The sequence below is a fragment of the Cnephaeus nilssonii genome (assembly GCF_951640355.1).
Source record: "Cnephaeus nilssonii genome assembly, chromosome: 3".
Taxonomy (NCBI): domain Eukaryota; kingdom Metazoa; phylum Chordata; class Mammalia; order Chiroptera; family Vespertilionidae; genus Cnephaeus; species Cnephaeus nilssonii.
Window position 1 is genome coordinate 52,693,373 of NC_137074.1, and position 23,046 is coordinate 52,716,418.

The 23,046-nt window shown below is 41.1% G+C and overlaps 2 protein-coding genes across 3 annotated transcripts in view; one reads left to right on the plus strand and one right to left on the minus strand.

The window, feature by feature from the left end:
- PIGX (phosphatidylinositol glycan anchor biosynthesis class X) overlaps window positions 1-23,046 on the minus strand; it is a gene marked incomplete at its 5' end in the record, with an annotated part of 24,142 nt that continues 1,096 nt past the window's right edge. The window contains 6 exons of the mRNA XM_079766303.1: window positions 1-205; window positions 2,515-2,615; window positions 5,930-6,143; window positions 8,903-9,044; window positions 18,436-18,499; window positions 22,019-22,814. Coding sequence (XP_079622429.1) covers window positions 62-205; window positions 2,515-2,615; window positions 5,930-6,143; window positions 8,903-9,044; window positions 18,436-18,499; window positions 22,019-22,814 — 1,461 coding nt within the window. The 3' untranslated portion in view covers window positions 1-61. The remainder of the gene's footprint in view (window positions 206-2,514; window positions 2,616-5,929; window positions 6,144-8,902; window positions 9,045-18,435; window positions 18,500-22,018; window positions 22,815-23,046) is intronic.
- The window catches only part of CEP19 (centrosomal protein 19), a 6,881-nt gene continuing 6,271 nt past the window's right edge, over window positions 22,437-23,046 (plus strand). The window contains exon 1 of one of the 2 annotated variants that reach the window (XM_079765125.1): window positions 22,437-22,552. The gene's annotated coding sequence lies outside the window, so the exon portion shown is untranslated. The other variant, XM_079765126.1, reaches the window with a different exon arrangement.

A 23,046-nucleotide genomic window follows, 5' to 3' on the forward strand; every position in this document is an offset into this window, starting at 1 on the left:
TTCTAATCACAAACGATTGGGTCTTATTTAGGTTTATGGAAAACATTTAATTGCAGAAAACTTATAGGGAGAAATGGCCATATTTGAAAACAGCCACAAGAATCAAAGTAGAACACAGGATGGTAATAAGCAGAGTTACAGAACATACTAAAGTGGTATGTATAGTCAGTCCCACTGGAACCTGTAGAGTCACATTCTTATACACCTGTGGAGAGAGAAGTTAGAGACATTTAAAATGGATGTTCTAAGTAAGACCACTATTTCTTTATTTTTATTTTTTTGCTTTTAAATATTCTTCAGCCAATTCTACACTACATGTAACATTATTGTTTGACTGATTCTTTTGGATTGAACATTTAATGTAAATAAATCAGACTCAATTCCCACAATAATTCTTAAATTGTCATTAGTTTTTACTTTTTCTATATTTTACATAGAATTTAATATATTCTTTTTAAAAACCCAGGCCAGCCAGGCTGGTGTGGCTCAGTTGGTTGAGTGTTGTCCCATGTACAAGAGGTTGCAGATTCAACTTAGTTTCTATTTTCTATTTGGTTTTGAAGATAAAGGGTTCAATTAGAAACTTTGGGAAATTTTGTGGTTTAAAAATAAGTTTTTAGCCGAGACCGGTTTGGCTCAGTGGATAGAGCATCTGCCTGCGGACTGAAGGGTCCCGGGTTCGATTCCGGTCAAGGGCATGTACCTTGGTTGCAGGCACATCCCCAGTGAGGGGTGTGCAGGAGGCAGCTGATCGATGTTTCTCTCTCATCGATGTTTCTAACTCTCTATCCCTCTCCCTTCCTCTCTGTAAAAAAATCAATAAAATATGTTTTAAAAAAAATAAGTTTTTAAAAAACATTAAAATTTCAGAATATTTTTATTTTTGGCTTCTTTTTATAAATACCTGGATTATAACTTCACATCCAAAAAAGATTACTTTATCACCACAATCTGTAACAAAGTGCTATTTGAAAATTATAATCTTAAAAAAAAAATGGCATCTTAAGCAAATAAGCCTTAATAAGGATCACCACCTTAGTAATGGCCACCTATAACTCAAAGTAAAGAAAAAAAAAATCAAATAGCTTAAGTATGACTTCTTATTTCAAGTTACATGGTCTTAAAGAGAATTGAATTCAAAATATTTTAACAGGGTAATTACTTATTTTATAGCAATGCACACTACCAATTTTTAAATCAATAAATCATAAACAAACACTAATCATACTCTTCATTCACATACTCTTAAATGTACTTCTCCAGATGTATTTTAGAGTTTGAAAAAAATTATGGTAACATATGTGTGATATTGTGTTTTATATAAGACATACATATTTGGTTTTCATTCCTTTTCTGGCTCAAAGCTCCCCAAACGGTTAGAATTTCCTAAGTGTTAAGAGTAAGCATGGTGTCTTTTATGTTGGTGAAGTAGCTTTTGAAAGCACCTAAGGATGAGGACTGGTTGCCAATGGAGCCAACCATGTGATAAGGGAGTTGGAACTTTCAGTCCCACCCCAGACCTCCAAGAAGAGGAGAGGGGCTGGTTAGAACATCAACTCATGAGTTCGATTTCAGGTCAAGGACATGTACCTCAGTTGCAGGTTTGATCCCTGGCTCCACTAGGGGTGTATGTGTGAGGCAACCAGTTCATGTGTCTCTCTCACATGGATGTTTCTCTCTCCCTCTCCTGCCTCTCACTTCCTTTAAAAATCAATGGAAAAAAACTTAACCACTCTGAAGAGAGGAAAGAAGTAGACTATCTATATAAAAGCCTAAGCGACCATTACGACTGAATGACCGGAACAACCGATCGACCAGTCGCTATGATGCGCACTGACCACCAGGGGGCAGGCGCTCAATGCAGGAGCTGCCCCTTGGTGGTCAGTGTGCTCCCACAGCCAACCTCTTGCGGCCCACCAACCTCCCATGGTCCCTCCCCGCAGCCGGCCAGCCCAATAGGCCTTGATCGCCAGCCAGGCTGAGGGACCCTACGTGTGCACGAATTCGTGCACCGGGCCTCTAGTGTTAACATAAGAAGGTAAGAAGAAAACTGTAGACTTCTTAGACAACTGTCTAAAAACTAACACAGTTGAAATAATACTAATTTGAGATTTATTATTCTTTTTATTCACTTATTCTGTGTAATACAATGAAATTAACTAATTTATTTGTTCAAAAATTAATAAAAAGTTCTAAATAAAGTAAAGTTTATACCTTATGGATATACCACTGTTTTTCTTGGCCATTTCACACCTTTAAATCGCCTATCAGCTATACTTAAGCTCTGGACCAATGAGGCATGGGACTAACACTAAATCTCCAGCCCCCAAATTAAATGATTCTATATAAAGAAGGAACCACTGTTGTCATCTGCAGCAAAGAAATGACATTACCAAAAAAAACCCAGCTTTCTATGGTAAAATATAAAATTCTAATCCCTTAAATGTGCAGAAACATTATAGAAAGAATTTTAAATGAAATAGTACAATCTAAAAATATAAAATACTAACTTACCGATTTATATTTCATATTGTTCCATTGGCAAATATCCTTATTCTTCAAAGCACAAGGAGCTGCCACTTTTGACTGAGCCCAGCACTTCAAAATTGGAAACTCTGAGAAAAAGTGGTTGAAGATCATAGCACAAAACTTTAATCTGGACTAGAGGCTAGGCCAATTTGTCATGTTGGGATATGAGTATTCAAACATTTTAATACACAATGTACATGATTTGGCTCCATCTATCACCTATTGTTTTATTTTAACAGCCTGTTTTAAGTGAATGCCTAAGAAATTATGAAATTACAAAGACTGTGCATGACTTAACAAATCCCATTATACTAGAGGCCACTATTTAAGTATTTTAATTTAAACTTTTTCTTGAAGTATAACACATATTTAGAACAGTGAACAAGTCTTAAGCATCCAACTCAATAAATTTCCAGGTGTAAACACACCCATAAAGAGCTTTCAGACCAAAACCCGAATAACACCAGAACCCCAGATGCTCTTTCAGGAGGGAACACATTTTCAAACTTTATTTAAGATAAGTCAGTATCATTAATACAAACAGAAAACTAGGTTGGATGAACAAAGCTAACATAGTTGAACACTTTTTTATTTTTTCACCATGAAATATATGATGGCAGCAAATGTATGAATTAAAAACTTCCTATCTGCCAGTCTTTAGTAACAGTGCTACTAACTTTTGCAAACATTCAAATCAGCCCAATTGTGGAGGCACAAAGAACCAAAAATCTGAAAGGGGTTTCTTAAATTAAAGTTTTCATTCTAAAAAAACTGAAAATGGTAAAAGCAAAATTTTTAAAATTTACTCAAATCTACACATAAAAACAGAACAATTACTCACAAAACCAAACTCATGGACTACATTTATAGGAAAACTAGGTAATAAAGTACCCTCATACACCAAATACATGCACGTGTAAACAAAACACCAACAGCAATAAGTACTGTGATATCAGCATGAATAAACAGAAAGCAGCAAAGGGGCAATGAGGATCAATGGCTGAACAAAGAAGCACACCAAACATTATACATCTACTTACGAAAGAACACAGCACTTGCCAAAAGAAGCAAACCTGAATCTAATCACACCCCTGGAGCCAGGTGCCAATTTCCAGGAAATAAAGAGGTCACATGAACTGCATGATTACTATCACCAAAACCCCAACTCTGAGAAAAATGTTAAATGGGCAAGACGAAGCTATAGTGTGTCATATCATCCAAATACTTGGGTGATAAAAGTATAAATAAATATAAGGGTCCAGCCAGTGTGGCTCAGTGGTTGAGTGTTGATCCATGAACCAGATCACAGTTCGATTCCTGGTCGGGGCACATGTGGGGTTTGTGGGCTCATGCCCAGTAGGGGGTATGCAGGAGGCAGCAGATTGTTCTCTCTCATCATTGATGTTTCTAGCTTTCTCCCTCTCCCTTCCTTTCTCTGAAATAATACGTGTGTGTGTATACACACACACACACACACACACACACACACACACACACACACTAGAGGCCCGGTGCACGAATTTGTGCACAGGTGGGGTCCATTGTCCTGGCCGGTGATGGAGGCTGATTAGGGTGGCCAGCCTGGGAGAGGGACCGTGGGTGGTTGGCCAGCCACGGGAGGTTGGCTGTGGGAGCACAATGACCACCAGGGGGCAGTTCCTGGGTTGAGTGTCTGCCCTTTGGTGGTCAGTGCGTGTCATAGCGACTGGTCAACCGGTTGTTCGGTCACTTAGGCTTTTATATATCTACTAGAGACCCGGTGCACGAAATTCATGCACGGGTAGGGCCTGGCTGGCGATCAGGACTGATCGGGGACTTCTGGCTGCTGACTGCTGGCCAGGGCCTTCCTTCCCCAGGCTGCCGGCCGGGGCATTCCTTCATTCCATGCCGCCCCTAGCGGTCAGCACACATCATAGCGAGCAGTCGAACTCCCTGTTGGTCAAATTCCCGAAGGGACAATTTGCATATTAGCCTTTTATTATATAGGATATATATATAAAAGCCAAGCGACTGGAACAACGGAACAACTGGAATGACCGGTCACTATGACGCGCATTGCGGTGGCCAACCAGCCCAATCAGGGCCCCAATTGGCCCCCCAACCTCCCACAGCACCCGCCCCCCTGCCAGCCTGGCCCGATCGGCCCCCATTGGGGCGGGAGGCTGGACCCTACCTGTGCACAAATTCATGCACCGGGCCTCTAGTATAGTTTATATAAACACTGAGTGGCCAGATTATTATGATCTCTGAACACATAATAATCTGGCCACTCAGTGTGTGTGTGTGTGTGTGTGTATGTATATACATATATACGTATACGTATACGTATACGTATATGTATATATATATATATATATATATATATATATTAGAGGCCCGGTGCATGAATTCGTGCATGGGTGGGGTCCGGCCAGCCTGGCTAGGGGGAGGGGACATGGGTGGTTGGCCGGCCTGCCTGCTGGTCGAACTCTTGGTTGAGGGGACAATTTGCATATTAGCCTTTTATTATATAGGATATACACAGAGTGGCCAGATTATTATGCGTTCAGAGATCATAATAATCTGGCCACTCAGTGTATATGTTTATATATATAATATATATAATTTATACGTATATATAATTTATATCTATAAAAGGAAGTGGTTGCCCTAGCTCAGTGGTTGGCAAACTCATTAGTCAACAGAGCCAAATATCAACAGTACAACGATTGAAATTTCTTTTGAGAGCCAAAAACCGACTTCTGCACATGGGCCACGAAGTTTCAATCGCACTGTACGTGCGCGCCCGCACGTGACATTTTGTGGAAGAGCCATATTCAAGGAGCCAAAGAGCACCATGTGGCTCGTGAGCCGCAGTTTGACGACTGGTTTGGCTCAGTGGATAAAGCGTCGGCCTGCAGACTGAAGGGTCCCGGGTTCAATTCTGGTCAAGGGCACATGCCTGGGTTGCAGACTCAATCTCCAGTAGGGGGCTTGCAGGAGGCAGCCAATCAATGATTCTCTCTCATCATTGATGTTTCTATCTCTCTCTCCCTTCCTCTCTGAAATCAATAAAAATATATTTTAAAAAAATAAATAAAAGGAAGTAATTGTCAGGATAGTGGGTTTAGTCTTAGGAGAAAGGAGGAGGCTACGTTTGAGACATGATACATGGAGCTGCTGCTAGAGTGGCTGGCAAAGTGCTATTTCTGACCTGCGTGGTAATTTCAAGGACATCTGCCTTATAATAACTCATTAAACTACATATTTGTGAAGTTTTTCTATATCTATGCCCTATTTTACAACCAAAAAGTTAAAAAGAAAGAAAAAAGAAATATGCTTTTGTTATCCCTTGATTTCAGACCTGCCACCATACCTTTATTTTTATTTTCAACCCTCAGAAAAGATGTGCAACACTTACCTTCGTCACAATACATCAGTAAATCAGGGTTATTGACCACAATAAAGGTTTCTCCATCTTTACTATGTGGCCGATGATAGCGGTAGTGCACAGGTAAAAAAGCTTGGAAACAATCAATGCACTGTGAATCTTGTCTGGCATAAATGAGAACTTCAGATTCCTTGGACAAATAATTGGGAGCTTCTATATTAAAATTTTCTGAAACCATGACTGCCTGTCAAAACAAAAACAAATATTAATCCAAGAGAAAAAAACGAATGAGGAAGATTTAAAAAACAAAACTAAACCAGAAGACTGCTATACAGGTGAAAAGATTTTAAAATTCATCCCCCTTATAAACAATTTCCATTCCCCTTCCATCCTCAAGTTAAGAAAACATAAGATGTGATCTATGTTTAATAAAAGCTTGTTTACTACAAGTAAACTGAGGAAATTTTCCCACAATAAAAATTATTTCTATGTAATCACCTTATCAACCTTTGTTTAGGTGATAAAACAGTTACCAAGAAAAGAGAAATTTTTGAATAAGTGTAGCATTGTTCAATAAGTATGAAAACTATGACAAAAAACAGTTAACCCAGTATTGGGTAAAAATGATTGGTATCATTCTGGTAATTTCCTGTTCTTCAGAGAAGCAAGTAAGGTGGTAGTGAGATAGATCACTGTGGTCAGGAAGTCAAAGCAAAGGTCAGCACTCTTTATATACTGGGTATAAAACGGTAATGGAAAAAATAGTAAATTACTCCTTAAAAAAATAATATGGTAAACACCATTTTAAAATAAGTATGCTACACCAAAAGTAAAACTGCACGTGTGATAGAAATTAACCCTTCATTATAATATGCACATGTTATATGTATTATGTATCCATATATGCATGCATACATACTGATATATTAAAGAGCACACATATATATACAAGTTGTTGAACTTATTGGCAAATTATATAATCTTATGAGTCATAAGGAACCTCAGAGGTGATCAAATTAAACCACCGTCTCAATGAGGGTATGTTTCTCAAGTATCCAGCCACTAATTGATTACTTTCAATGACTGAGTCATCTCATTTTATCTACTGTTAAAAGGTTATTCCTTTTCTATGAGAAGAAACTTGATTCTCTGGCCTATACCAATCACCAATTATCTGTGCTTACAATGTCTTCAATAAATCTGTTCCTTATTTCACTAAGATTCCTCAAACATCAGAGGTCCTCAATCATGCTACACCTTCACCACATCTTCTCTTCCCCAAAGAAATATTCACAGTTCTCTCCATTTCTCATGACTTGGTTTCCAAACCATTCATCACATTAGTTGCCTTTGGAAAAATACTCAGGGATTATAATAGCAATATTTCCTTCCTTAGCCAAAAATTGCATTAGCTTTTTAGCAGTCTTTTTTCAGTATGATATAGCTATAGATATATTCTTTTTAAAAAAGTAATAAAGACTTTAACCCAGCCAGTGTGGCTCAGTGGTTGAGTGTTGACCCCTGAACCAGGAAGTCATGGTTCAATTCCCAGTTAGGGCACATGCCCAGGGTTGTGGGCTCAATCCCCAGTAGGGGGTGTGCAGAAGGCAGCTGATCGATGATTCTCTCTCATCACTGTTGTTTCTCTCTCCCTCTCCCTTCCTCTCTCCAGAATCAATAAAAACATTTTAAAAAATTAATACACTGTATTTTTTAGAGCAGGTTTAGGTTTACAGAAAAAAAACAAGCAGAAAATACAGCCTCCCCATATACCTCCCTCACCATACACACACACACACACACACACACACACACACGCACATACACACTTTTCTCTATTATTAACATAAAAGTGTAATACAGAGATTTTATTTATTTAAAATTATATTTTATTGATTTCAGAGAGGAAAGGAGAGGGAGAAAGAGATAGAAACATCAGTGATGAGAGAGAATCATGGATCAGCTGCCTCCTGCAAGCCCCACACTGGGGATCGAGACCGCAACCCTGGCATGTGCCTTGACTGGGAATCGAACCAGTGACCTCTTGGTTCATGGGTCGATGCTCAACCACTGAGCCATGCCAGCAGGCAGATATTTTATTTTTTAAAATGATTTTAGAGAGGAGAGGGAGAGAGAGTGAGAAACATCAATTGTTTGCCTCCCATATGCACCCCGACCAGGGTAACCCGCAACCTGGGTATGTGCCCCAACCGGGAATCAAACTGGCAACCCTAAGGTACATGAGAGGATACTCAACCGAGTCATTACTAAATTGAACAGGTGACTCTTAGTGAAGGTAGGGAAACCCTAACTAAGGTGATTCTTACTGAAGTTAGGGAAATCCTTAACTATGGAGTAAGATTCCTTTCTGAAAAGAGCAACAATTGCAATCAGACAGCCTTGGCTTCATTTCTTGGCTCTTCTTTCGTGTGCCCATGTGATCCTGGATAAGCTTGGCCTCTTTGTGCTTCAGTATCCTTAACTATAAAATGGAGATAATAATTCCAGGGTTGTTATAAAGATTAATCTATGTAAAGGATGTGGGGCATAATCTTTCTTTAATGCTTATTTTACGTTGCTTCTTTAAAAAAAAAAAAAGAAAATACCTGGCATATAGAGATCCAATAAATACTAATTTCTTCTCCTCCCGTACTCAAATTATACAGCTGTTGGGTATGTCTCTCTAATTTAACAAAGTTGCTATTGAAACAGTATTTATTAATTGTTCATTCTCTTAGTCACTAAACTGGGAACCATACTGCCAAAAAGCATTTAATCAGCTCAGTTTAGTTGGCTTACTACTGAAAAGCATGACAACTATCACTCACTTATTAAAGAATACTCCTATACTATCTAAAAAATGTTACTTGATACACTTTTACAAAATGTATCTAGTATTTTCTTACATACTATTTTGCCTTAATCCAAATTATAGCATTCCTAAAAAAAAATTTCTCTCAAAATAATGCTGTAATAGTTGTAAAAACCCTCTAACAGTTGTACCTCTGTTATGTTTCTCTCCCGTAATGAAGCCAACTCATATGGATCCACAAAAAGTCCTGTTGGGATGTACTGTTTAATTAAGAGTCGGCAGGTCTGTAAGTCCTCAATGCTTTCTCCAAATTTCACTTTCATTATAAGGTCTCTGTAAGACAAGTATGTTCAGAGAAAATCTCTTCGTTAAATTGTTAATGAGATAGCATAATATTACATTCAAATTAGTAGAAACACTGTATTTTAAAAATTATAAAGAGACTATAAAGTCAAATGAAATATTTATTTCATGTCAGAACCACCCATTAGATCTTTCATAAATCCATGTCATAAGCCATAGTATTATATTAATGCAGTGATTTTCAACCAGCAAAAGGCACACTGCTGTGCCACAAGATTTTTTAAAACATGCAATACCTGACTATTTAATTAGGGGCACTGACCAATTTTCCCTTAGATTGTCAAAAAAATGACAACAGTAGCCATTCGTGTGAATGAATCAAAATTATACCTGTATTTTTTGTCAGACTGGCAAAAATACATATTTTGGTGTGCCACAGAATTTTAGTAATTAGTTTATATGTGCCATGAGATGAAACAGATTGGAAATAGTTGTATTAGTGTGAAAAAAGAAAAAGATCAATGGAAAGGGATAAAGTCCAAAAATAGACATACACAAATTTTCAATTAAGGTTCAAATATAATTTGATGAGGAAAGGATAGTCTTTTCAAAAAATGGTATTGAAACAACTGGATATACAAAAATTAATTTGAAATACACTATAAATCTAACTGTGTAATTGTCCCAGCTTTCTGTCTGGAGGCACGTTTTGGACCGAGTGCAGGGAATGAGACCCAAAGCACAGCATGATATTTTCACTTAGGTGAGAAAATAGAAATAAAAGTTAAGGAAAGCTGCCCTCGCCGGCTCAGTGGATAGAGTGTCGGCCTGCGGACTCAAGGGTCCCAGGTCTGATTCCAGTCAAGGGCACATGCCCAAGGTTGTGTGCTCAATCCCCAGTAGGGGGCATGCAGGATGTTTCTATCTCTCTCTCCCCTCCCTGACATCAATAAAAATATATTTAAAATAAAAGATTAGGGGTCGCGCCCCTGGGTCCAGGAGAGGCCACGCACCCCTGGGTCCGGATGAGGCTGGGTCCCGGGCCCGGGTGAAGCCGCATGCCCCCGGGTCTGGGTGAGGCTGCACGCCCCTGTGTCCAGGTGAGGCCGCGCGCCCCCGGGACCAGGTGTAACTGGATCCCGGGTCCGGGTGAGGCCGTGTGCCCCTGGATCCGGGTGAGGCTGGGTCCCGGGTCCGGGTGAGGCCGCGCGCACCTGGGTCCGGGTGAGACCACGCGCCCCTGGGTCCGGGTGAGGCCACGCGCCCCTGAGTCCGGGTGAAGCCGTGCCCCTGGGTCCGGCCGAGACCAAACCAGAGGGAGTTGGACCTGCATTACCACCATTTGTCCACCATCCAGAGCTGAAAAGTCAGTGCCGACATGTACACATAAGGAACTGGTGGACATTGACATTGGGTCTCAAAAGAACTGTTGGTCCAGAAAGAAACTCACTACAGACTGATTCATTTGCCTGTCAGCATAACTATTATTGCTCGTCTCACATTCAGTTCTTATAAGTATATCTCTAGTGACACATGATCTCGCTCATCTAGGGGAAATGATGAACAACATAGACTGATGAACAAGAACAGAACCAGAAACAAGGAAGCATTGATCAGACTATCGGGCCTCAGAGGGAGGGTAGGAGAGGGTGGGGGTAGGGGGGAGAGATCAACCAAAGGACTTGTGTGCATGCATACGAGCCTAACCAATGGTTAAGGACAACAGGGGGGTGGGGGCATCCGTGGGGAGAGGTGTGGGATGGGAATGGGGGGATGAGGACAAATATGTGACACCTTAATCAATAAAGAAATTTAAAAATAAATAAATAAATAAAATAAAATAAAATAAAATAAAATAAAAGATTAGGAAAGCTGAAGTGGTTGGAAGTCACAGCACTAAGTTCCAGAGAGGAGGAAACTATGTAGAAAGAGCTCTAGAAATCTGAATTGGGGAGTTCCCTTGAGTTTCTGCTGAATATTAAGATAAGCATGGGTAAGGAGTAACTCCACAAGATGGGCACAGAATGACCAGGGAACTAAAAGATGAGAAATTCTAAAATTTTACACAAGGTAGGGAGACATTTGCATTCCAACCAACCAAAGTATAGAAATCCCAATGGTGATACCAACTGAAGCTTTCAGTTGAAATCCCGATAGGGTAAAGCCTTAGTAGCTAAATTAGCCTTGCAGTAATGGCCACTTTTAACTTTAGACCTACACAAAAAAAGGTGAAAAGGATCAAGTTGATAAACAAGTAACTTAAAAAACTCTAACAGAAAAAATAAACCCAGCACCCTTTAAAAGAAGATAAAATCCACACACTCAAAAAGGTTCATATCTACAACATTCAAAATATTCCATATCCAATCAAAAGTTACAAAACATGCAAAGAATCAGGGAAATGTGACCAATAACCAAGAAAAAAATCATTCATAGAAACAGATTAGAAATGACAGAAGTGACAAAATTAGCAAAGGACATTAAGTCATTATAAATATATCTATTATATTCAAGAATTTAAAGAAAAACACAAACATTATGAGGGAAAGAGAAGAAATATCTCTTTATATAAAAGCCTAATATGCAAAGTGTCCCCTCGGGAGTTCGATCAATTGGGAGTTCAATTGCTTGCTATGACGTGCACTGACCACCAGGGGGCGGCGCAGAATGAAAGAAGGCCCGGGCAGCTGGCAGCTGGGGAAAGGAGGCCCCGGCCGGCAGCCGCTAGGGACCCTACTCGTGCATAAATTTCGTGCACTGGACCTCTAGTCTATAATAATAAAAGCCTAAGCGACCATCACAACCGAATGGACAACTGAACAGGCTGCGAGGGGTGACCAGGTTGGCAAGAGGGTTAGTGAGGGGTGACCAAACAACTGAACAGCAGGCTGCGTGGGGCGACCAGGCGGGCAGGAGGGTTAGTGAGGGGTGACGAAACAACCGAACAGCAGGCTACATGGGGCGACCAGGCCCGTAGGGGAGGCAGTTGGGGGTGACCAGGCCGGCAGGGGGGGGCTGTGAGGGGCAACCAGGCTGGTGGGGAGGCAGTTGGGGGCGACCAGCCCAGCAGTGGGAGCAGTCAAGGGCGACCAGGCCGGTGGGGGGGCAGTTAGGGGTGACCAGGCCGGCAGGGGTCGGGGGGCAGTTGGGGATGACCAGGCTGGCGGGGGGGGGGGGGGGGCAGCAGTTAGGGGCAATCAGGCCGAGGGGGGGCAGTTGGGGGCGACCAGGCCGGCGGGGGGGCAGTTAGGGGTGATCAGGCAGGCAGGCAGGTGAGCAGTTAGGAGCCAGTGGTCCTGGATTGTGAGAGGGATTTTTGACTGCCAGTTTAGGCCCAATCCCTAGGATCGGGCCTAAACCGGCAGTCAGACATCCCCTGAGGGGTCCCGGATTGGAGAGGATGCAGGCTGGGCTGAGGGGAATCCCCCGTAGCCCCCCCCCCCCCGTGCACAAATTTCGTGCACCGGGCCTCTAGCCCTATATAATAAAGAGGTAATATGCACATTGACCCTCACACCCTCATAAGATGGCCGCCCTGTCATCACAAGATGGCTTCCACAAGATGGCTGCCCCACGTCGTCACAAGATGGCCAGCAGGGAAGGGCAGTTGGGGTGGACCAGGCCTGCAGGGGAAGGCAGTTGGGGGTGACCGGGCCTACAGGCAAGGGCAGTTGGGGGCAATCGGGCTGGCAGGGAAATGGTTAGGGGGTTATCAATCTGGCAGGCAGAAATGCTTAGGGCCAATCAGGCAGGCAGGCAGGCGAGTGGTTGTGAGAGGGATGTCCAACTGCCGGTTTAGGCCCGATCCCTAAACCGGCAGTCGGACATCCCCCGAGGAGTCCCAGATTGGAGAGGGTGCAAGCTGGGCTGAGGGACACCCCCCCACCCAGTGCACAAATTTCGTGCACCAGGCCTCTAGTATATATATATATATAAAGAACTGAATGCAATTTCAAGAGATGAGAAATAATATTTCTGGAATAAAAACTATCCAGATATGATTAAAAGCACTTAAACATTGCAGAAGAAAAGATCAGTGACTTGGAGACACAGCAACAGAAACCATCCAAACTGAAGCATACTGAGGAAAAAAGAATGGGGGTAGGGGAAACAATTTCAGAGATCTTTCAACAATATCAAGTGAAGAATATCAAAAGAGAGAAAGTGAGAGAGGAAGAGACCCAGAAAAAGAGGAGAGAATGTAACAGAAAGGAAATTTGAAGATTATGTAATGGCTGAAATTGTTCTGATTTTCATGAAAACTATAAACTTGTAAATCCAAGAAGCTCAACAAATACCAAGCAGGATCAACACACACACACACACACACACACACACACACACACACACACACTCCACACCAAGACATATTATTATCAAGTCACTGAAAAAAACAATTTTTTAAGTAATGAGAGGAAAAATGAACATTATATAGAGAGTAACAAAGATAAGAATATACCAGAGGACAATGGAATGATGTATGTAAAGTATTAAAAGAAAAAAGCTATCAATTTAGAATTATATATCCAGGAGGTATCTATAATAATAAAAGGGTAATATGCCAATTAGACCGGACGTCTTCCGAACGTCCTTCCTGACGAAGCCGGGGCTGGAGGGAAGCCAGCCGGGTCCCAGGTGACTGCAGGCGGCCCGAGGGAAGCCAGCCAGGTCCCAGGTGACTGCAGGCGGCCTGAGAGAAGCCAGCCCGGGTCCCAGGTGACTGCAGGCGGCCTGAGGGATGCCAGCCTGGGTCCTGGGTGCCTGCGGGTGGCCCGAGGGATAACAGCCCAGGTCCTGGATGCCTGCAGGTGGCCCAAGGGAAGCCAGCTCGGGTCCCAGGTGCCAGAGGGAAGCTGGTGCTGGCAGCTAGGAAAGGAAGGCCTACCCTTGCACGAAATTTTGTGCATTGGGCCTCTAGTATATATTAAAGATTAAGACAAACACAAACTAAGAGAACTTGTCCCTGAAATAAATGGTAAAGGAAATTCTTTAGGCAGTCAAAAAGTTTTATCAGAAGAAAGCTTGGTAAAAAAAAATTGAAGAAAACTTGGATCTATTAGAAAGACAGGCTCAGCTGGTGTGGTTCAGTGGTTGAGCGTCAACCCATGAACCAAGAGATCACGGTTTGGCCTTAACCGGTTTGGCTCAGTGGATAGAGCGTTGGCCTGCGGACTCAAGGGTCCCAGGTTCGATTCTGGTCAAGGGCATGTAGCTTGGTTGCGGGCACATCCCTAGTAGGGGGTGTGCAGGAGGTAGCTGATTGATGTTTCTCTCTCATTGATGTTTCTAACTCTCTCTCCCTCTCCCTTCCTCTCTGTAAAAAATCAATAAAATATATTTAAAAAAAAGAAATCACGGTTTGATTCCTGGTCAGGGCACACACCCGGGTTTTGAGCTTGATCCCCATTAGGGGGACGTGCAGGAAGCAGCTGATCGATGATTCACTCTCATCAGTGATGTTTCTATCTCTCTCTCTCCCTTACTCTCTGAAATAAAAAAATACATATATTAAAAAAATGACAGAAGAGCAAATGGTAAATACATAGGCGAATATAAAAACATTTTCTCTCATTTTTTAATTGTTTTCAAATATTGATAGAGAAACTGGAGCACTGAGCATTGTTGGTGGGAATGTAAAATGGTGCAGTCACTATTGAAAACAGTATACTTAGCAGGCATGGCTCAGTAGTTGAGCGTAGACCTATGAACCAGGAGGTCACGGTTCGATTCCCTGTCAGGGCACATGCCCAGTTGTTGGCTCCCGGTTTGGGGCATGCAGGAGGCAGCTGATCAATGACTCTCTCCCATCATTGATGTTTCTATCTCTCTCTCTCCCTCTCTGAAATCAATAAAAATATATTTAAAATGAAATAAAATAAAAAAAGCACAAGTATGACAATTACACAAGAAATTAATATGAATGAAACTCTAGGACATTATGCTTTGTGAAATAAGCCAGTCACAAATACTGTATAATTCCACTTGTATAAGTACTTAGAATAGTCAAATTTATAAAGACAGAAAGTAGAATGGTGGTTGCTAGAGGCTGGGAGAAGGGGAGAAAAGGGAGTAAATTGTTTAAGAGGTACAGAGTTTCAGTTTTGCAAGAATTCTGTAGATGGATGGTGGTGATGGTAATACAACAGTGTAAATGTTCTTAATGTAATTGAAGTTTACACTTTAAAAGGGTTAAGATGGTAAATTTTATGATATGGGGTTTTTACGACAATTAAAATAAATAATAATGTAAAAATATATGAGTTTTCAAAGGAAAAATAATAATATATGGTCGGGTTTACAATATAAGTAAAATGTAAAGTTAATAAATGTATGGCAACAATAGCATAAAGAAAAGGAGAAGGAAATGAACTATTCTGATATAAGAGACATACATTATTCATGGTGTGAAATAATATTATTTGAAGGTAGACTGTGATAAGTTAAAATTGCACACTGTAAACTCTAAAGTAACCAATTAAAAAGAGAGAAGTATAGTTAATAAGCCAAAAATGGGAATAAAACAAGATGCTTAAAAAATACTCACTTTATCCAAAATAAGACAAGAAAAGAGAGAGAAAAAAAACTAGATTGGCCAAATAGAAAAAACAAATTACAAAGTAGCAAGATGGATAAATTTAAGCCAACCCAACCAAACCAATATTTACTAAAAGTAAATGGTCTAATCACTCCAATTAGAATTTAGAGATTGATAGACTGGGTAAATAGCAACAATTTTATTCAATATTGTATTAGAGACCCAAGGTCAAAAAGAGAAGAAAAGGGTGTAAAAAGCATACAGATTGTCTTTATTTGCAAACCCATGACCATTTATGTAGAAGAGCCTAAGAAGTCTACAAAAAAAGCTATAGGCATTTATAAGTGATTTCACAAAAAATTAGGGTACCATATCACCATACAAAAATCAACTGTATTTCTATTATTAACAACAAACAAGTAGAAATGAAAAATTTAAAACAATACTCTTTACATCAAAAAACATGAAATACTTAGGAATAAATTTAACAAAATATATGTAAGACATATACTCTGAAAGTTACAATACAGTTAAGATTAAACTAATAAACCCTAAATGAATGAAGATGCCATATTCATACATTGGAACACTCATTAATGTTCACATATCAGTTCTCTACAAATTGATCGAGAGTTTCAACAGAATCCTAACCAAAATTTCATGAAGCTTTTTTGAGGAAATCTACAAGTTGATTCCAAAAGTTATATGGAAATGCTATAACATTTCTCTGATCTACCTATCTAGTAACTCTATAAAGGAAATAAGTTGTAATACATTAATACTAATTCCAAGAGACCACCACTTCCTCTGTGTGCACAAACCATTCTTTTAATAATCTGGTCTAGAATTCTGCCCAGAATCTATATCAACTAACTTCCAAATTATCCAATGACTACAAACAGAAGTTCAGCAATCATTTAAGCAAGTTCTCCTACTACAAAGAGATATAATTCATCAGATCCTATACTCATTTATAGTAGCAAGGCCCTTTTGTATACTTCCCTTGCATATTCTGCACTTCAGTTTCCTACTACCAATACTTGCTTGACCCTTCCCAAAGTGGAAGTAATTATTATTTTTTTAATTTGATTTTTTCATTTTAAATCTTTATTGTTGCAAGTATTACATACTTCCCTCTTTTTCCCCCCATTGACTCCTTCTAGCCCACTCCCCACCCCGGCAGTAATTCTTGACCAAGAAGATAGAAATAGGAGGAGCTAACAAATTCTACTTTTTATAATCTGTTAATGTTTCCTCATCCACCCTAGCAGCAAGACTACACCTGATCTACATATAACTAAAAAGCCTTTTTAAAACAATGATTACTGGCCTATTCTGAAGGTCTCAAATAACAGATTTATAGTTTCAGAAGCTGTGTGGGTTCTGTCACTCTTCATACTTGGTTTTATGTCCTGCTTTTTACCTGCAGTACTTATGTCTGGACAGCTACTTTTGCCTTCACACTAGCCTCTCCAGATACCTATTTCTTCCTTATTGGAATAATTTATGGTTACACTGTCATCTTTACATTATATATTATCCCCAATTTTCTTGAGAACATATCCAATTACTTTATCGAGAGATATTTAATAATATTGGCATAATTACGCTAACATGGCTTGAAATATGTCAGGAACTCTGTCTAAAACTCCTTTCAGAAGTGACTTCCCTCCCAAAGGCAGATACTAAATAATGGAGCTACCTTTTGAGCCTAAATCTGTCTGAGTTCAAAGAAAAAACAACATAAAAGTATCCAAGTTCTTTCTACCACATCTCCTAGTCATTCACATGTAGGCTAACTTGAAGAATTAGGGGAATCAGATATTTTAGCTTGAGGTGACTTATAAAACGAAGTGATTTTAAAAATAAATGTATCAGAATTTTAAATCAAATATCTGAGAATCATTTCAAAGTAATCACCTTGAGAAGCTTTAAAGTTTGGGAAGTTTTCTTATGGAACAGTTTCCATAACTTTTTACCGGTCTTTAAAAAAATCTTCAATACTGGCAAATATTCATTTTTGAGGATAATTTCTATCTTGGAAACAGTTTGGTCATTTGGAACCAAGTCTTGTAAGTGAGAAATAGTAATTTAGGGTGGGATAATATCTTAATACTTGAGAGCATGGCCTTGGAATACCATAGTCCTAAATTGGAGCCAGAGCCCCACCACCCTACCCACTGCCAAATTATTTAAATTCTCTGAACCCTAGTTACCTCCTCTGAAAAACAAGAAAGGTATCATCTCACAACCACTGTGAAGATTAAATAGGATATTACATATATACAACTTCTAAATATGTTAATTTATAAACATTTGTTTTCCCCTCGTCTCCAGTTAATTTATAATTAAATATATTTTCATTGATTTCAGAGAAGGGAGAGGGAGAGAGATAGAAACATCAATGATGAGAGAGAATCATTGATTCGGCTTGGGGATTGAACATGCATCCAAAACGGAAACCATGCCCACACGCCATGATATTGTGAATTTACTTAAAAACATCAATTTGCAATGAATATTATAAAAACAAATATATTACTCACAATTCGGGTGTTCTTGAATATTTTCAGCTGAAAATTCTCACGAAAAATGATTCTAAAGTTGGTCAGGTTTGCCACTTAGGGAAAACATGTGGTTTTTTTTAATAGATGTGTGTTGAGTGTGGAGAAGGTCAGCCACTTGCGTCTACAGACGCTTATGGCATACAATGGGTTAATCATTATTTCAAACTGTAGCCACATTATAATAAATCTGCCACTTACGACTGGAAGAAATCAAGTGATTTTTCTTTTTCAGTTTTATCCATTTTTCAACTATTGATTTTTTGCTCTAAAATATATGAAACAGTACTTTGATACAAGTAAAAGTCAACAGACAACTTACCTGTGGAAACCATCTTTCAAAACTTCTTGCCGCAAAATAATTTCAGAACAGCTGGCCTTTATGCCTGTAAGAACCAAAAGATTTGATTTTTAATAAAACAAGAACTCAATGAAAGAATACTTACATAATTAGAAAATAATTGTTTTTGTAGGCTTTACTTGCCTGGAGAATCTAACCAACCTAAAAATGAAACAAAAACTCTAAAACTCAAGCAAGTTGAGCTACATATAAATCTACTTCTAGTATAACATGGGAATTAAGAACACTGACTTTGGAATTAGATTGCCTACCTTCAAAACCCTTTCTGTCACTTAATAGCTATATGACTTTACATAAGATAGTTTATTGCTCTGCTAGTTGTCATGAGACTTAATATATGAAGAAGTAGTTAGAATAGGTCCTATAATATAGTGCTATTTATGTTCGTTATTAATATTACTTTATCCAGGTGATCTTTTGATGTAAGGGACAACACTCCAATCGAGCCACACCAGCAAGAGCAGAAAATCTGTTTTAATTCTAACTACCTATAAAACTGAGAAGACAGTACATTTGCTTTGTGGATATGTTGGAAGTGTTTAAAAAAACAAAAATAAAAATGAGTCTTTTTTTTTTTAATCTTCACCCAAGAATATCTTTTCCATTGACTTTTTTTTTTTTAAATATATCTTTATTGATTTCAGAGAGGGAGAGAAACATCAACAATGAGAGAGAATCATTGATCGGCTGCCTCCTGCAAGCCCCACACTGGGGATCGAGCCTGCAACGTGGGCATGTGCCCCAACCAGGAATCAAACCGTGACCTTCTAGTTCATAGGTCAATGCTCAACCACTGAGCATACCGGCCTGGCCTCCATTGACTTTTAGAGAGAGTAGGAGGGAAGATAGGAGAAGGAAAGAGAGAGACAGAGATAAACATCTATGAGAGAGACACATCAATTGTTTGCTTCCTGCATATGCCCCAACCGTGCCCTCGATGTAGTACGTGCCCTTGATTGGGAAATGACCCTCTGGTCCACAGGCCTGATGCTCTGACCACTGAGCCAAACCTCTTTTCAAAAGGTTCTTTAATAAATTTAGAATAACCAGAAATCTCACTATACAGACTCTATAGCATGGGAATTAAGAACATTGACATTCAGACATTAAAACTATTACTTAATGTGAGCATGATAACTAATTATCAGATCACCAACTCTGCCAAGTGCCTTGCTATATAATTTTATTTCATTTTCAAAAGCAGGCAGTGTGTAGGAAAATCATTAAAATAAACACATGAGCCGGAACCGGTTTGGCTCAGTGGATAGAGCGTCGGCCTGCGGACTGAAAAGTCCCAGGTTCGATTCCGGTCAAGGGCATGTACCTTGGTTTTGGCCACATACCCAATGGGGGGTGTGCAGGAGGCAGCTGATTGATGTTTCTCTCTCATCGATGTTTCTGGCTCTCTATCCCTCTCCCTTCCTCTCTGTAAAAAATCAATAAAATATATTAAAAAAATAAACACATGAAAACCATATTGTATTCTATGTTGCTAGGTCCATTATATATATTCCTGAAAAGATACTTGAAAAACCATGTCATAGAGATTAAAACATCTGAAATATACAACAGAAGGGAAAAGTATGAAAAAATAACATTTATTAAATAATACCTATATGATAGATCCTTTACTTGGGACTTTCACATGAGTTTCACAACCTAGCAAAATAGGCAGTCAAAATTATTGCCATTTTCCTGGCTGGGTGGCTCAGTCAGTTGGAAGCATTGTCCCATAAACCAAAAGGTTTTGGGTTCAATTCCCCATCAGGCTTGATCCCTGGCCCTGGTTGGGGCATGTGCAGAGACAACCAATGTGTCTCTCTCACACGGATATCTCTCTCTGTCTCCCCCCCACCCCCCGCTTCTACTCTCTCTAAAAAATCAATGGAAAAATATCCTCAGGTGAGAATTAATAAAAAAAAATTATTGCCATTTGTACAAAGAAGGAAGCTCTGACTTATAAGTTATTAACTGGCTCTGGGAGTCTTACAAATAAGTGACTGATTAGAAGCAAGATTTGCCTGACATTTATTTTTTATATATATCTTCAACTTTTTTTTATTGATGTGACTGAGAGAGACATCTATTTGTTGTTCCACTTATTTATGCATTCACTGGTTGATTCTTGTATGTGCCCTGACAGGGATCCAACCCACAACCGTGGCATATCCAGATGATACTCTAAACAACTGACCTATCCTGCTAGGGCAAGATTTGCCTGAATTTTAAAGCCTCATATATTTCTACTCTCCTAGCTATTTAAAGAAAGCCTTATTTTCTTTGGAAAAGCATATATAATCTTTTTCCAAATAACTTAGGGTACCTCTTGTACAAATCTAGATGTTTCTTCATCATGTTTAATTTTAAAGGGGGTGAAGTAGGGAATAAGTTTTTAAATACCAATATATTAGAAAAAAAGACCAAATTAATAGATTTAAATTCTGTTGAGACATGCACTAGCAAATAGTAAATCACATTCATCTTTGGATGGTAGAAAGGCTAATTTACAAACAGTATAGCAAATACCAGACAATTATGATCTTTAAGGCAAAAGTACCATTTTCAAAACGAATTTGTTGCATCTGAATTCACCTTCAATCTTTTTTCTCTTAAGTATTACTTTATTTGGTTATTACGGTCTGTATTGGCTCTGGAAATTGACCCATTTTTTTAATCATAAAATGCCAGTGCAGGAAGAGTCTTTAAAGTCACCAGTTGTTTAAAAAATCTTTTTGGCCTCATGATCGTTTCTTCATATAAATTTGTAACCTAATATGTAAACACACAAAAGCAGAACTGCACTGATTGACAGATATTAGTATATCATTTTCCAGATGGAGAAACTCACGTGGTTTGCCCTGCCTTTCTTTCCTTATCAAACGTTATCGCTTTATCTAATTACCACTAGTGGAATGTCTCCCCCAACCCACTGAAAGCTCCACGAGGGGGGGGGGGGGGGGGCAGTGTGTTTTCCGCTCAGGGCTGGATCCACAACACACAGCACAGCACTCCAGCCCGCGGACTGGGGCCCAAAGAAATGCATCCACGCGCTGGCCTAAACCGGAGTCCTCCAGAAACCCCAGCGCAATCCAGTCTGCTATCAAAAGTATTTGTAAGACAAAAATCCTCGTCGTCCTCCTCTTCCCACGCCCCCGGAGTCTCTGTATTCGGGATTGGGGTCCTCACACTTCACAGGGCAAGGGGGCCTTGCCGGCTCCTTGTTGGTGTAAGAAGCTCCATGCATCCCAAGACGCTCCATCGCCATACTTCCTTCACAATATTTTAGTAATTGTGTGCCCAGAACAACACAGCCCGACTCCCCAGAATCCAGAGAGCTATGGGGGTGGCAGGCGGAGACAGAGAGAAGAGGAGGCACGTGGCCTCTGTTTTTAACCTCCTCCAGCTCACCCCACAGTCCTAGGCGCCGGGGTGCACAGACGTCCCTCCGCAAACCGCTCAGGGGCGACGACCCCGGGGTCCGAGCTGCTGCCCACCCCTCAACCTCAAATCCCGCCCCCACTCCCGCAGCCACGCCCCCCTTTACCCGCGTCGGCGTGGGCGGCCGGGAGGGCCGAGGAGGCCTTGCAGGTGAGCTCAGCTGCCTCCCAGAGCAGCAGCCAGGCCACCACTCGGACCACCGCGACCACGGCCGGCGCAGCCAGGACGCCGGAGCACGCGCGCCGGCGAGGAGCGCGCCTGGATGCAACGCGGAGGGAGGAGCCTGCGTGCGCTTCACGCCGACCGAGAGCGCGCTGCCACGGGGTCAGTGACTGAGACGGAAGCCTCGGTGCGCGCACGCGTTCGGTCCCGCCGTCCCCCACCCCCACTTCCCACAGCCCTGGCCCCCGAAAGTTCCGGAGGTAGCGGCGGCCGGCCCGGCTCCAGGTTCGCTTCCTCGCTGCCCCGCCCCCTACCGCCCCGGTCGGGGGCGGGGCGAGGAGAGGCGCAGGCGCCGTGAGTGCTCCGGGGCTGTTTCCGTGGGAACGGCCTCGGGCGCCCGCAGCCCGACCCTGACCGCTGCACGCTGGCTTCCGAGCCGAGGGCTCGCCCGGGTGTCGGCCTCCACCTCCAGTTCCAGGTATTTGTGGATGCGGGCTTCCTTGCGGGGAGTTCACCGCACAGTCACGTCTGCGGGACTGTGGCTGCGGCCTTTCTGCGGCGCCAGGCTCCGCCCGGCCTCCGAGTCCAGTCCGGGGCTTCTCTGTGCCCTGCCGTTGGGAGGAGAGAACCCCGCACGGAGGTTTCCGTCGGTGGCCGGCGGAAGATGCACTTTGTGTACTTCTCTCAGGGTAAAGAAGTCGGTCTTTCACTCCTGGGGACGTGAGGAGGGAGAGGATCGTCTACCTGTTGGCAAAATCCGTACACTTTTAGGTTGGGGGATGCTTGGCTGGATTAGGGCCGTCACTGATCCCTGGGGGAAGTCCTGCTGACAGGCGCCCTCAAACTACGGCCCGCGGGCCACATGCGGGTGTTTTTGCCGTTTTGTTTTTTTACTTCAAAATAAGATATGTGCAGTGTGCACAGGAATTTGTTCATAGTTTTTTTTAAACTATAGCCCGGCCCTCCAACAGT